This window comes from Acomys minous (genome assembly GCF_964271855.1).
Source record: "Acomys minous genome assembly, chromosome: 16".
In the NCBI taxonomy this organism is placed as follows: Eukaryota; Metazoa; Chordata; class Mammalia; order Rodentia; family Muridae; genus Acomys; species Acomys minous.
This window is the reverse complement of record NC_140498.1, coordinates 88,213,471-88,227,047: the sequence shown is the minus strand read 5'-3', so window position 1 is coordinate 88,227,047 and position 13,577 is coordinate 88,213,471. Positions and strand designations below refer to the sequence as shown.

General features: G+C 50.1%; 1 protein-coding gene across 2 annotated transcripts in view; it reads right to left on the bottom strand.

Annotated features, from left to right (window-relative positions):
- TPCN1 (two pore segment channel 1) overlaps window positions 1–13,424 on the bottom strand; it is a 57,348-nt gene extending 43,924 nt beyond the window's left edge. Inside the window, exons 1-2 of one of the 2 annotated variants that reach the window (XM_084762103.1) lie at window positions 13,263–13,424; window positions 9,383–9,622 (exon numbers count right to left, since the gene is read on the bottom strand). In XM_084762103.1, the coding sequence (XP_084618229.1) occupies window positions 9,383–9,497 (115 nt within the window). In that variant the 5' untranslated portion in view covers window positions 9,498–9,622; window positions 13,263–13,424. The remainder of the gene's footprint in view (window positions 1–9,382; window positions 9,623–13,262) is intronic. The other variant, XM_084762104.1, reaches the window with a different exon arrangement.
- Between the last annotated feature and the right edge of the window lie 153 nt (window positions 13,425–13,577).

The following is a 13,577-nucleotide window of genomic DNA, read 5'->3' as shown; positions in this document are numbered from 1 at the left end:
GCCCCTGCAGCAGGACAGTAGCCCGTGCTTAAGGCACTGGCGGCCTTCTCTGTCACTCCGATGGCATTCCCACGCCTCAGCATAGGCCTGGGGTGGAGGCAAGGTAACCTCGAAACCTCCGTTCCCCACCCTGCCCTGTAATTAAAGTGCTGCTGTGCCACTCACCCACAGCAGCACAGCTCTCTCTGGCTCCTTCAGAGTCAGACTTTCACTTCCTGTTCATCAACCCCTTTAAAATGTGGGCCACATTCATTCAACCTTAATCTCTAGAGCAGCGGTTCTCAACCTGTGGGTCACAACCTGTTGGCCTAACTTCCATCTCCAAAAATATTTGCATTCCGATTCATAACAGTAGCAAAATGACGGTTATGAAGTAGCAACAAAGGGATGGAGAGATAGTTAAGAGCACTGCCTGCTCTTCTGAAGGTCCTGAGTTCAGTGACCAGGAAACCACATGGTGGCTCACAACCATCTATAATGGGATCTGGTGCCCTCTTCTGGCCTGCAGGGGTACAAGCAGGCAGAGCACTGTATACATAATAAATAAATAAATCCTTTAAAAAAAAATGGAGTAGCAACAAATATAAGTGTATGGTGGGGGTTCACCACAACGTGAGGAAATGTACCAAAGGGCTGCAGCATTAGGAAGGTTGAGAACCGCTGCTGTAGAGCCTTTCCTGCGCCACCCCAACCTCAGCCTGTCCTCCTCCCATCTCTCACAGGTGCTCTGAGAGATATAATTCATGCAACAGACTGGGTACACTCCATGCTCCCTGGCCTGCCAACACCTCCACAGGCCATTTCCTGCACTTCCTACAACCACCACGGTGCTATCCTAAGGACAAATGAGCTGGCCATTAGAAAATGCCACCTTCGCCAGGCAGTGGTGGCGCACACCTTTTACCCCAGCACTTGGGAGGCAGAGGCAGGCGGATCGCTGTGAATTTGAGGCCAGCCTGGTCTACAAAGTGACTCCAGGATAGCCAAGGCTACAAAGAGAAACAGTGTCTCAAAAAACCAAACCAAAAAAAAAAAAAAAAAAACCAAACAAACAAAGAAAGAAAGAAAAAAAAAGAAAGAAAGAAAAGAAAAGAAAGGAAAGAAATTATTACTTTAAAAAGTATCATTTAATTTTATTCGTGTGTGTGTGTGTGTGTGTGTGTGTGTGTGTGTGTGTGTGTATGCCTACTTGACAGTATATGCCCTATGTGAGTGCAGATGCTAGAAGAGGGCACCAGATCACTCTGGAACTGGAATTTCAGGTAGTTGTGAGCCACCTGATGTGGGTTCTGGGAACAAAAGCCCAGGTCTTCTGCCAGAGCAGCCAGTCCTCATAACCACTAGGCCACCTCTCCGGCCCCCACACAAAATTTTTTTTAACTTGTAACTTCTATATCTCAAAGCCAAAGATAAAACACACATGTATACATAAACACTTCCAGGCTGGAAGTCCAGGCAGAGTCCTTAGAAGCTAGCATGGCTAAGGCTATAATTCCTAGCACTGGGGGGGTGGGGGGGGAAGGCAAAGCCAAAGTGAACAATAAAACCTCATTATCAGCTAAGGCAAGTCACTGGAAAAGGGGTGTGGCTCAGTGCTACGCCCTAGTCCTATTCAGGAGGTTCAGGGTTGGAGCTGTAGCACAAAAAACAAAACTTGGTAAAGAAAGACAATGGCTTGAAAGCCAAGAAGGATGAAAACTGGTCCCTGTCTGCCCTCTCCATCTTCCTGCCTGACTGGCTAAGCCTGCCTCACTCCTCTGGTTCTGATGCTTCCTGAATGATACCCAGGGGAGGTGACCTCAGACCAGGACAGGTTGCTGGCTGCCTTTGCACTGCTCTCCTTGACTTGACATGACATGCAGAACTGAGGAGGCAGGAGGACGAAGCAGGGCTAAAGCCGTCTTCAGCCTGTGACACTGTGATGACTAGACAGAGCAGGGTGGCAACTGCCTCTACAGAGAGCCCACATGCCAGTGTGTCTAGCATGGCTTCTTCCACAGCAAAGCCCCAAGAGTTCAGAACCATCCTCTCTGGGCTTGACCTAATCATCCTCCTGCCTCAGTCTCCCAGGTTCTGGATTATACAAACACCCTATATGCCTGGTTCAAGACATCCATAACCAGCTACATACCCTGACAGAAAGTAAACAAGGCCAAACTGGTCCCAGGAACCGAAGACATAAGTGCCAGCAGCCTCCAGTCAGGGGCATGCCCCACACCAGTCTCCAAACTGCTCACCTGCCACCAGGATCCAACATCAGAGATCCACATGGTCTGAGGCTGTCCCTCCACTCCAAGAATATTCTCCTTTGTATTTCCTTTCCTGATCCTTAATCTTAGTTCCTATTTTCTTTTTTTAAGATTTATTTATTTATTATTATGTATACAGTGTTCTGCCTGCATGTACACCTTAGGCCAGAGAGGGTATCAGATCACATTATAGATGGTTGTGAGCCACCACATGGTTGCTGGGAATTGAACTCAGGACCTCTGGAAAAGGAGCCAGTGCGCTTAACCTCTGAGCCATCTCTCCAGCTGCTGTTCCTATTTCTTTCTTTCTTTCTTTCTTTCTTTCTTTTCTTTTCTTTTCTTTTGTTTTTAAAGACAGGGTTTCTCTGTGTAGCCTTGGCTATCTTGGACTAGTTTTGTAGACCAGGCTGTCCTCGAACTCACAGTGATCCGCTTGCCTCTGCCTCTGCCTCCCGAGTGCTGGGATCACAGGTGTGAGCCACCACACTCAGCTCTTAGTTCCTATTTTCATAGCCATAATGGAAAACAAACCCAGAGAGTATAGTGTGGAGCTGGCCTAAGGGAGGGTGGTGAAAGCAGGTGGGGGGGGGGGGGGACATGAAGGAGGAAGCCTGTGCCTCACAACAGGAAGCTGGGGTTTTCCCTTGCCCTCTTGCCCAGGCCACGGGGTGATCCCACGGACACTGTACAACAGAATACCATCAGGGTGGCCATGGAACGCTGCCTCAGACGCCAGCCACCATTATGGAATTACACACACACTTTATTTTAGCTTTTTAGTTTGGCAACTTTGGATGAGAACCCCCACCCCCACCCCAAGTCCTGCCCCCTCAACCTTCACTTCCTGATAGAGGAACATCAGCTAGAAACTAGAGCGCTTGGACTGAAGTGTGGAGCATGCCTTTGTGACCTGGGATGGGTTTCGACCTCTGGAAACCTCAGATTTCTCCCTGTGGGAAGATCTCGAAAGCGCTGACCTAGATGGCTGCAGGGTCACGATGCCGCAGGGGGCGTGAGCACTGCATTCCTGGGCCTGGCACAGGGCAGGGGCTCCACAGGATCACTGTGGCTCCTGTGACCTTTTTCACTCTGACTGGGCAGGGGGAGAGGAGCCCGCTTGGCCAAGATCAGAAGGAAGAACTTCCCCTCAGGTCCCTGGGCATCAAGGACCCTAGCGCTTCTGGCTTTGGCCTTGGTTCCTTTCTGTAAGAGCATGGAGTTTCCTCCAAGGGCCTCACACTGTTACTTGAGACAGTCCCAGGAGACACTGCGGCCAGAAGCCAGTAGCTCAGCAGCTCAGTGTAACCCCTCCAGCTGCTCCCATGCCTGACTCGGAGGCTAGGAATCAAGTGTTCTGGCTCATAAAACACTTTCAGGGCACACATGATCTCAGACCTCCTTCGGGTGATTGGCGGAGCGGCGCAGCCAAGTGCCGGCCCGCGCCCAGCTGTTGTGTCTGCCATTTAGATGCGGCGGCGGCTTTCTTCGAGCAGAGGGAGAGATGGCATCTCATGGCAGGGGGCCCCGAGGCAACTGACAGGATCCCCCCATGAAGATGCAGAGGGCCAGGAAGCCTAAGTCTCCATTATGAGGCTCCCTCTCAGCATGCTGGGTGCTCACTCATTTTAATTGGCACCACCAACCTTCTGGTGACATCCGCATTCTGCCTTGGTAAAAACCCTATAAAAGCCAGGGGAGTGATACTGGCAGAGTCAGGTGGCCGGGCAGAGTGGGAGGCTGTGGAAATTTAATTGTTCTTCGTTTCCGACTGCTACACTGCCTCGGTGTCCCTGTGTGATGACAGCCACATGCTGGGATGGGAGTGAGGAGAAATAGGCTCACATCTTGTTCTGGGTTCAAGACTCCTGCTCGCTGCAGACATTACAGAGCCCGGTCTGCAGCCTCGTCACCTATGTCATGACTGGCCATGCATGGACCACGTGATCCCTGCCCACTTGGCTGGGGGATTGTAAAACACCTCAGATGCTACAACTTGGAGAAGCTAGGTGTGGTCTCAGCTAGGAACAGGAGGAATTGCATCCTTTGAGAACAGTCCCACTGCTCCCTCCCAGCTCCTCTCCTCTTGGCCACATCTGTCTGAGGCCAGCAGCTCTGGTCACCTAGATGGTGTTTGGTGCCAGCTGGCTTAGGCCATAAGAAGTCTCTAGAAAAGGAGCCAGGGTGTCACACACAAGTCCCTGTGGGGACAGTGGTTTTCTCTATAGATATGACACAATGTTGGAGGCCTGAATATTAGGACTCGCTGCTCTGTCCCCTTAGGCTCAGTCCGGACCAGCTTGCTAGGCAACCAGGGTACAGCCATCATTTTGTCCCTGATCCCTCGCCAGAAAGCACAAATATGGGCTCAAAGGCATGGAAGAGGCAAAATTCTAGTGTGAACTGCTGGGAGTCACCAGGCACACTCTCATAGACTGGCATGCTTGTGCAGCCGAGATCCCTGCCTGGCCACCCTGCCACCCGCCACGCTGTCACCCTGCCACCTGCCAGCTCAGGGCCCTTCTCAAGGTTATCCCTCATTTCCAGGTTTTTTTATTTTTGTTTTTAGTTTTGCTTTGTTTTCAAGACAAGGTTTCCCTGTGTAGCCTTGACTGTCTTTGACTGGCTTTGTAGACCAGACTGGCCTTGAACTCACAGAGATTCACCTGCTTGTGCCTCCCAAGATTAAAGGCGCAAACCACACCGCCCGGCCTCATTTCCAGGTTTTAAATACCTGACTCTTAGCTGCCTCCTTTATCAACCTGACAAACTCTTCTGCCTGAGAGTGACTCATTACCATCTCACCAGCGGCCACTACAGCCAAAGAACGACGTCACAATCTTATATAAAATCCACACATCAGCAGAGCCAAACATTGCATTTCTTTCTTTCTTTTCGAGACAAGGTTTCTCTGTGTAGCCTTGGCTGTCCTGGACTCACTTTGTAGACCAGGCTGGCCTCGAACTCACAGTGATCCGCCTGCCTCTGCCTCCCAAGTGCTGGGATGAAAGGCTTGTGCCACCACACCTGGCTACATTACATTTCTTATACTGAAGTCACCACATCAAGTTAGGGGCCACTAGAGGAAAGGTTACAAGAACCGGGTGTGAGCCTGAAAGAGCAAGTTAGCCAGGCCCAGTGGTGCACTCCCTGTAACTCCAGGGAGGCGGGAAGATTCTGAGTTCCCAGCCTGCCCCAGTCTCAACCCCTCTCTCCACCTCAACAAAACAATAAAGAAAACAATTCCTGGGGCTGTGGAGATGGCTCAGTGCGTAAAGGCACTTGCCACCAAGTCCAATGATGCGAGTTTTATTCCTGGGAACCGAGTCCAGCAGGTTGTCCTCTGACCGCCACATGTGTGCCACCGCATTTATACGTGCACACGTACACGCAAACAATGAAATAAAACATACTACAAAACCAAATCCCTATGTTGAAGTGCTGAGCCCTGAAAACCTCTGAATATGACACTTATGTTTCAAGATGGCATCCTTAGAGGTAACTGAGGTAAAATGAGGCGCTGTGGGCAGGACATGATTCTGGGGAGACAGCAACATGGCCATCTGCAAGGCACACGGCTGCCAACTCTACTGTTGTCTGTACCCTGCCTGCCCTTGGTCCCCGGGGTCTATATAGCAACTGTCGACTGGGGCCTGGGGCCTCCAGGATTGTGAGGTATTGGGAGCAATGAGACTCTAGCCACTGGTTTGAGACAAAACAGGATGTCACATGTGACAAAGGCCATTTGTCAGCCACTCCTAGGAGCTTTGAGGCCCCAGAAACTCGGCTGTTCTTTTCTGCTATGGCCAGGAGACGTCCCTGCACTTGCATACACTAAGCTAAAGGGTACAAAGATGAATGAGAGCCAGGTCCCAGCAGGTAACCAGATAGCTAACCGAGCTATCAGCACACAGCGGCTATCTCCCCCTGTCCATCAGGATAGGAGCAAAGTAAGTCATTAACTCTAAAGGGAGGCTTAGAAGATCTCAAAGAACTGTGTGAGCACAAAGACTTTTCAGCTCAAACTGGAATCCTTGAGCAAACAGGGGGCTCAGGAATGTCTTCCAGACAGACTGCCGGACCAAGGCGCAGGCTCAACACAGCACTGAAGACTCACCGGACTGAAGGCGGCCAGCTGACACCATGCGCTAGCTCCGTAAACAGGACCAGGAAGGAAAGAAGGTGTGGGACACTACAGGCCTGGGACACTGAGCAGGCCTCCGGCATGTAGGGATGGGACAGTTCCCAGGCAGCTTTAGGGTGGGGGAAATTGCCAGGTTGGGTGTGGTTCATGTTGATGACAGCTCAGACAGTAGGGGACCTCAGGACGATTGCGTGCGGAAAAACAAGAAATATTAAGGCCGGGGGACAAAGGTCTGTGGGCTTCCTAGATCAACTTGAGATAAACCAGAGTCCTTTTAGCAGCAGGAATCTCACTTGAGAAATTAGCCTGTAGGCAAACCTGCAGTTCATTTTCTTTATTGGGGGTTGCCACAGGAGAGCCAGGCTCACTGTAGGAGGTCCTGCCCCTGGGCTGGTGGTCCTGGGTTCTATAAGAAAGCAGGCTGAGCACGCCATGAGGAGCAAGCCAGTGAGCAGTTAGCAGTCAGCAGCACCCCTCCAGGGCCTCTACTTCAGCTCCTGCCTCCAGGTTCCTGCCTTACGTTCCTTTGACGATGAATGTTACCCGGAAGTATAAGAAGCAACCTTTTCCACACCAAGTTGCTTTTTGGTTATGGTATTTTATCACAGCAACAGAAACCATAACTAAGACAATGTCTGTCCTTACAGAGGCCCTCCCTCTCAGCCAGCTATGCTATACCTCTGCTTCTCAGAGCTTTTACAAAGTGCCCCATAACCACATGAGAGGGGAAACTGAGGCACGAGTGCCCCAGCAGAAAACAATGGCCCATGGCAAGAGATAGCTTTTTTTTTGGGGGGGGGAGTTCAAAACAAGGTTTCTCTGTGTAGCCTTGACTGTCCTGGACTCGCTTTGTGGACCAGGCTGGCCTCGAACTCACAGCGATCCACCTGCCTCTGCTTCCCCAGAGGCCCTTCTGAAAGGATGTCCCCTGAAGCTGACTCATTTGCCCCTCTCTGTCCCCAGAGCAACTCCACAGTGGTATGGGAGGAACAACCAGAGAGGGTTCTGCTCCCTGGCTGTGTGGCCCTGGCCAAGTTAACTAACCTTTCTGAGATCGCATCCTCCTCTGTAAAATACAGATAGCAATAATAACTCTGTCTTGAGATCACATGGCAAGCATGGCTTCTGCCAACCCCAGGGTTGAAAACGCAAGACAGCAAATAAATGAACTCAAATAAAAATAACAGCCAATCCTAAGGGCATCCACCCACGCATATTAATAGCTGATGAAGAAAAAAATGGAGGAGGGAGAAGGAGAGGGAGGAATGGATGGACTGGGAGGACGAATTAAAAAAGGAAAGAGAAGGGAAGAAACTTTAGTCAGACAGGCCTGAGTTCAAATCTTTCCTCTCTCACTAGCTGGCTGTGTGGCCTTGGGAAGCTTACTCAACCTCTCTGACCCTCAGTTTCCTTCTTTGTCAAATAGGAAAGATATTGCCTTCTTAGAAAGAAATCAGGGGGCTGGAGAGATGGCTCAGTGGTTAAGAGAACTGTCTGCTCTTCCAGAGGTCCCGAGTTCAATTCCCAGCAACCACATGGTGGCTCACAACCATCTATAATGTGATCTGATGCCCTCTTCTGGCCTGCAGGTATATGTGCAGGCAGAACACTGTCTACATAATAATAAATAAATATTTTTTAAAAAAAGGGTTAAAACTGGGAATTAGAGCCAGGGTTCTGTAGGCCTCATGGCCCTGAGAGGGAAGAAACAGGCTCAGGGTCTGATTGTCTGGGACCACCCAGTTTGGCCCTCAGGATGACGTATGAGGCAAGAGGGTGGTTTGTAGGGAGTCAGCACTCTCTGGCACCCTTGCCAGGGAACATTGTTTTTCTTCATCCTTTCCCAAGAACTTTCAGAGACACCCCCTCCCCCAAGCCCAACTGGATTCTCTCTGGACAAAGGAGATCTGGGTGCGAGGCTCGATGCTGCCTGACCCATGGTGTCTTCCCCTGTGGATGTAAATGTGGTAGCATCTGCACTCACTGGGGAGCCCTGAAGCCCTGCTCCCTAACTTCTCAGGACCCTCCACATAGGCAAGTTTTTGTGTTTTTATTTTATTTATTTATTTATTTGGTTTTTCAAGACAGGGTTTCTCTGTGTAGCCTTGGCTGTACTGGACTTGCTTTGTAGACCAGGCTGGCCTCGAACCCACAGCGATCTGCCTGCCTCTGCCTCCCGAGTGCTGGGATTAAAGGCGTGAACTACCATGCCCGGCTTTGTTTTTTTATTTTGAAGATGAATTTATTTATTATGTATACAGTGTACATGTGTGCCTGCATGCCAGAAGAGGGCACCAGATCTCATTACAGATGGTTGTGAGCCACCATGTGGTTGCTGGGAATTGAATTCAGGACCTCTGGAAGAGCAGCCAGTGCTCTTAACCTCTGAGCCATCTCTCCAGCCCCAAAGGGTAAGTTATTTTAAGCCTCTTGTCCTGAACAAACAAAGTGATGGTTTGGGGATGAGGAGACCAGGAAGGGCTTTCAGACCTCTCCCTCTGCCAGAAAGACACTTAAAGTCCACAACACAGGCAGCTCATCCCCTCTCTTGGGTTTACTTTGTAGCAGGCTTCAATTCCCAGAAAGACAATGTGAAACCCCAAAGCCTTGATCAATACACCACAAGGCTCACCCTCCACCCCCTTCCCGAGACGAGACGGCATAAAGCAGCTCACCTCCCCTGCCAGCTTCAGGTGGGGACCCACAGAAGCACTGAGGCCTGCCTGAAGTCCCTTGGCACAGGGACTACGCTCAGTGGGGTCGGGAGTGAGGATTCCTGGAGGGACACGGGACCCCAAAAGCATTGCAAAGGCTGCACTGCAGCATCACACACCCACTGCCTCCTAGGAGCATCGTGTGTGGCACACTTTAGACGGGTGTTAGGCCTCTTCTTCCGCTTAGATTGAAGCCCACCTGTCTCTCACTCCCTCAACAGACAGGCTAGCCCCACCCCCCCACCCCCCCACCCCCGCACCCCTGCCCTCCAGCTTACTTTTGTTGCCGGGCAGCTCTTCTTGGCCCAGGCTGTTGGAAGGAGCCAGTGGAGCACTCTCCCCCTCATCCAAGGTGAGAATGAGTGGCACGTCGTCATCTAGACTCACAGCCATGTTCCCCCGACCCGTGGTCCTCAGGATGCAAAGGCCAGGGCTTTAAATGGTCTCCAACTTGAGCTCCTGTTCAAAGCCGCGGGGCCAGAGATGCTTCTCAAGGCCTGCTCCATCAGAGGCATCTTCTAGGGTTTAGAGGATTTAAAAAAAAAAAAAAAGGAAAGGCAATGATTAAAACATAAATTGTTATTGACGAACGTGTTCTAGAGTCAGGTAGCAGCAAGGGCTGTGCAATGGAGGCCAGGCTAAAATCCACTAAATTTTATCTTTTGTCAAGGTAACTTATAGCATAATTATATAGTTTTCTGACAGAATTTTCTATAGCCCATGTTGGTTTCAAAACTGCTATGAAGTAGAGGATGACTCTGAACTTTTTAAGAAAATCTTAATCATAGTTTAATTCTTATATACAAAATAAATTTAAGCTTATTCCATTTTTTCAGTTCTTTTAATTTAGCTCAATACTTGGCCATTGTATTATTTTAAATATCTTTCATTTTCAAAATGAATAAAAATTGCTCTTAAAGATAGTACGTAAGCTATTTTTTCTTTTTTTGTTAAATATTTTTACATATACATTTATATTATTACACATATATACAATAAACTACCTACAGCAAGAAGAACCATTATAAAATGTAACCCAAAAAAAGTGTTACATTCTTAGGGTTTTGACTATTTATATTTGGCAGCCATGAAGAAAACATCTTTTCTATCTTGGTGTGTCTCAAATTCTGAATGTAAATCAATATCTATCATATCTCATCATTATCAACTTAAAACATCTATCTAGACCTAAAAACATCTTTAGCCCTAAACAACTAAGCTTAATTGTAAAACTAAACTATAATATGGTCTTCAACCCCATCAGAGACTTAAGAAGGAATAAAATTGATTACTTGAGTATACCGGGAGTGCAGGTTAGTAGCTTTCCAAATGAGGAAGATGACAGAAACAGTTTGCTAACTGAATAGTCACCCAAAACTCTCTATAACGTTGGAGCACCATCTTCTGCCCTATGGCCCAATATATCTGACAGAGACTTTGAACTTCTGATCCCCACACCTCCAACACAACTGGTTTATGGGGAACTAGAGACTGAACCCAGGGCTGTGTGTATGCTAGGCACTGACCCACACCACATTTCAACTTAAAAAGAAAAAGTTAGGAGTTGCCACATGTGCTATAATTCCAGCACCTGGGAGGCTGAGGCAGGAGGATGACAGAGTTTAAGGGCAAATTGGACTGTATGGCAAGAGTCTACCGAGAGAGAGAGGGAGGGAGGGAGGGAGAGAGAGAGAGAGAGAGAGAGAGAGAGAGAGAGAGAGGGAGAGAGAGAGAGAGAATATGTATCAGAGTATACAATGATAAAGAAACTCTAAAATAAGAAGAAGACCCAGGCTAGTAATCCCAGGACTTAGGAGGCCTGAGGCAGGTAGATCAGGAGTTCAAAGCCAGCCTGACCTATATGAGACAGTCTCAAACAAAACCAGAGCCAGGTGTGATGGCACACGCCTTTAATCCCAGCACTCGAGAGGAAAGCAGAGGCAGGGGGCGTCTCTGTAAGTTCGAGGCCAACCTGTTCTACAGGGCAAGTTCCAGAATAGCCAGGGCTACACAGAGCAACCCTGTCTGGGAAGAAAAAAACAAACAAACAAACAAAAAAACAAAAAAACACTCACTAACATCTCTACACATCAGGAAGGGACTGAGACATTAGGTAACTTTCCTGAGGCCATAGTCAGAAAGACAAGCCTTGTCTTGCACAGCGTGACTCCAGGCCCATATTCCTAGCCAATACACCATGTACGATGCCTTCTAAGTCCCCAGGTCCCTAGGTCCCCAGGAATCAGGAGTGTGAGAGTGTGTCAGCTGTGCAGGCTGGACCTTATCTCCGTTTTTACACTTATGAACAATTTCCACTTCAGCTTTATTAAGTGCCCTCCTGGGAACACACAAGATCATCCTGGCTTTGCTGCTGGCCAACATGCATTATCCTTGCTCGGACCTTGTATGGTTGGTCCTCCTGTATGGAGAGATCTGGTAAGGAAAAGGGGACAGGCACATTTTTTACAACTTCTAATGAGAGTCCTTTTCAAAGGGCCCATGCTTCCCTGCAGGTTTAAACACCCACCACTGGCCTGTGAGGGCAGCCTGTTTACACACCCTCCTTCTGCTTACTGAGACAGAAAGGAAAAGCAGGGCTCAGCAGATCCGCCTTGGAGACCTTTGAACTTGGAAAACAGCAGCAGGTTGCTGCCTCCAGCTGTGGCCTGTGCACTCGATGGGTTCTCCAAACCAACCCAATGCAGGGCAACTGGACCATGCCTCCCTTCTGGGGAAGCTGGGAGCCAAGAGGCAGCGGCAGAGATAAACACCTGCTCTGCAGCCAGCTAAGCCTCAAGCACTCTGCCTGGGGAAAAAAAAAAGTCCTCCAAGTGGTGTTTGAGGTTTGTTGTTGTTTGTTTTTTCCTTTTCCCTCTCGATTTGGGGGTTTATTTTGCGTTGAAATCTCAACAAGGGGATACAAGAGGAACCACCACAAGACACCATCACTTGGCTGTCTAAAGAACTGTGTTTTTTATTTTGGCTTAACTTTCTCCTTCCCCAGTGTCTCGTATAGGCTAAGCTACACTCCACGGTAGAGGGATTACATGACTGCACTTCCTTGAAACTCCTGACATCGGGTTTCTAATCCTTGTTACTAGTATCCTCATAGCTGGTGGGTTTTACGGTTTTTTTAAATTGCTGAATGTATGACTCCGTTCTTGCATGTCTTGTCTTAACCTCAATGGCTGGTGCCTGGCATGACTTTGTCCTCTCGGTCCAGAAATATTTCCGGAGTCACAACTTGGGAATGATCTCGAGGGAGTCCAGAGAGGCCACTGAACATCTACAGTACCCCACCCACAGGAAACAACCCCCTGGCTCCAACTCAACAGCTCTGTCCTCCTCCTCGGGAAAGCCTGGGTCAGCTAAGGCCAACTTTAGAGATGAGGCCGCCTAGCGTGCCTCTCACGAGTAAACAGCTACAAGTAGCAAGGCTGACTGGAACGCAGGTGGCACAAACTTCCAACTCCAGCTCGGTCCCATAATGATCCCTAGAACGTGCACTCCACTGAAGTGAATTCCACCGACCACTTTCTTGTTTTTGTCTTTTGAGGCAGGGACGCCCCTGTCTGGCCTTGGATAAGTTCCCATCCCCCCACCACCACCAGCCTCAGCCTCCCAATGAACCTATGACTTTTCAAAGAGAAAGAAACAAGACCCAGAGAGGGGGATAAGGAAACCGTCCAAGGTCACACAGCAGACACAGAGGCAGAACTCGGGGCTCCCCAGGTCCTGCCCTTTGGAAGACTTCGGTTCTCACTCTGGAGAGGACCCAGGGAGTCAAGCCTGGAGAAAGGTCACGCCTGGAGAAAGGTCCCGGGATCAGACAGCTAGCTGCCATCCTCTGTCCCCTGGGGCAGGCAGACCCCGGCAGGAGCCCCAGGAGGGATCACAAGAGGACACAGCGGGAGGGAAAGGAGAGGACGGGTCGCTCGGGGGCTCTAGCTCGCCAGGCTCCCCGCCGTGACCCAGGTCGCCCCAGAAAGTCAGGGCAAAGAGCAGTACAAGCAGACAAGCATCTGCAAGGAGAGAGGCACGCGGGCAACCTCTCCAGGAACCGCCTCGGGCGCAGCCACAGGCTCAGACCCTTCTCTGCGCCCTCTGACCCCTGACCCCTGCCCTCGGGCCAACATAGCGCATTCCTCGGATTCTTACATGCACTGTCCCGGGATCCCGCACCGTGCACCGGGTCTGCACAGCGCAGCGCAGCCCGCAGCTGCTGCCGCCAATATCCCGACAACGGAGCCACTGCAGCCGCCGCCGCCGCCTCACCGCTGCCACAGCGGCAGCTGCGCCAGCCCTTGCATCCGCCGACTCCTGTCACTCAGCCCCGCAAGCCCCGCCCCACGTCCCCACGCCATGGCCCAATTGGCCAGGAGAGAGGCCGGGTTGAAATTTAACAGGATGATCTGCACGTCACTCATCGCCCTCACATCCCTCCACCCGCAGGGAGGGCGGGGCGAAAAAGCT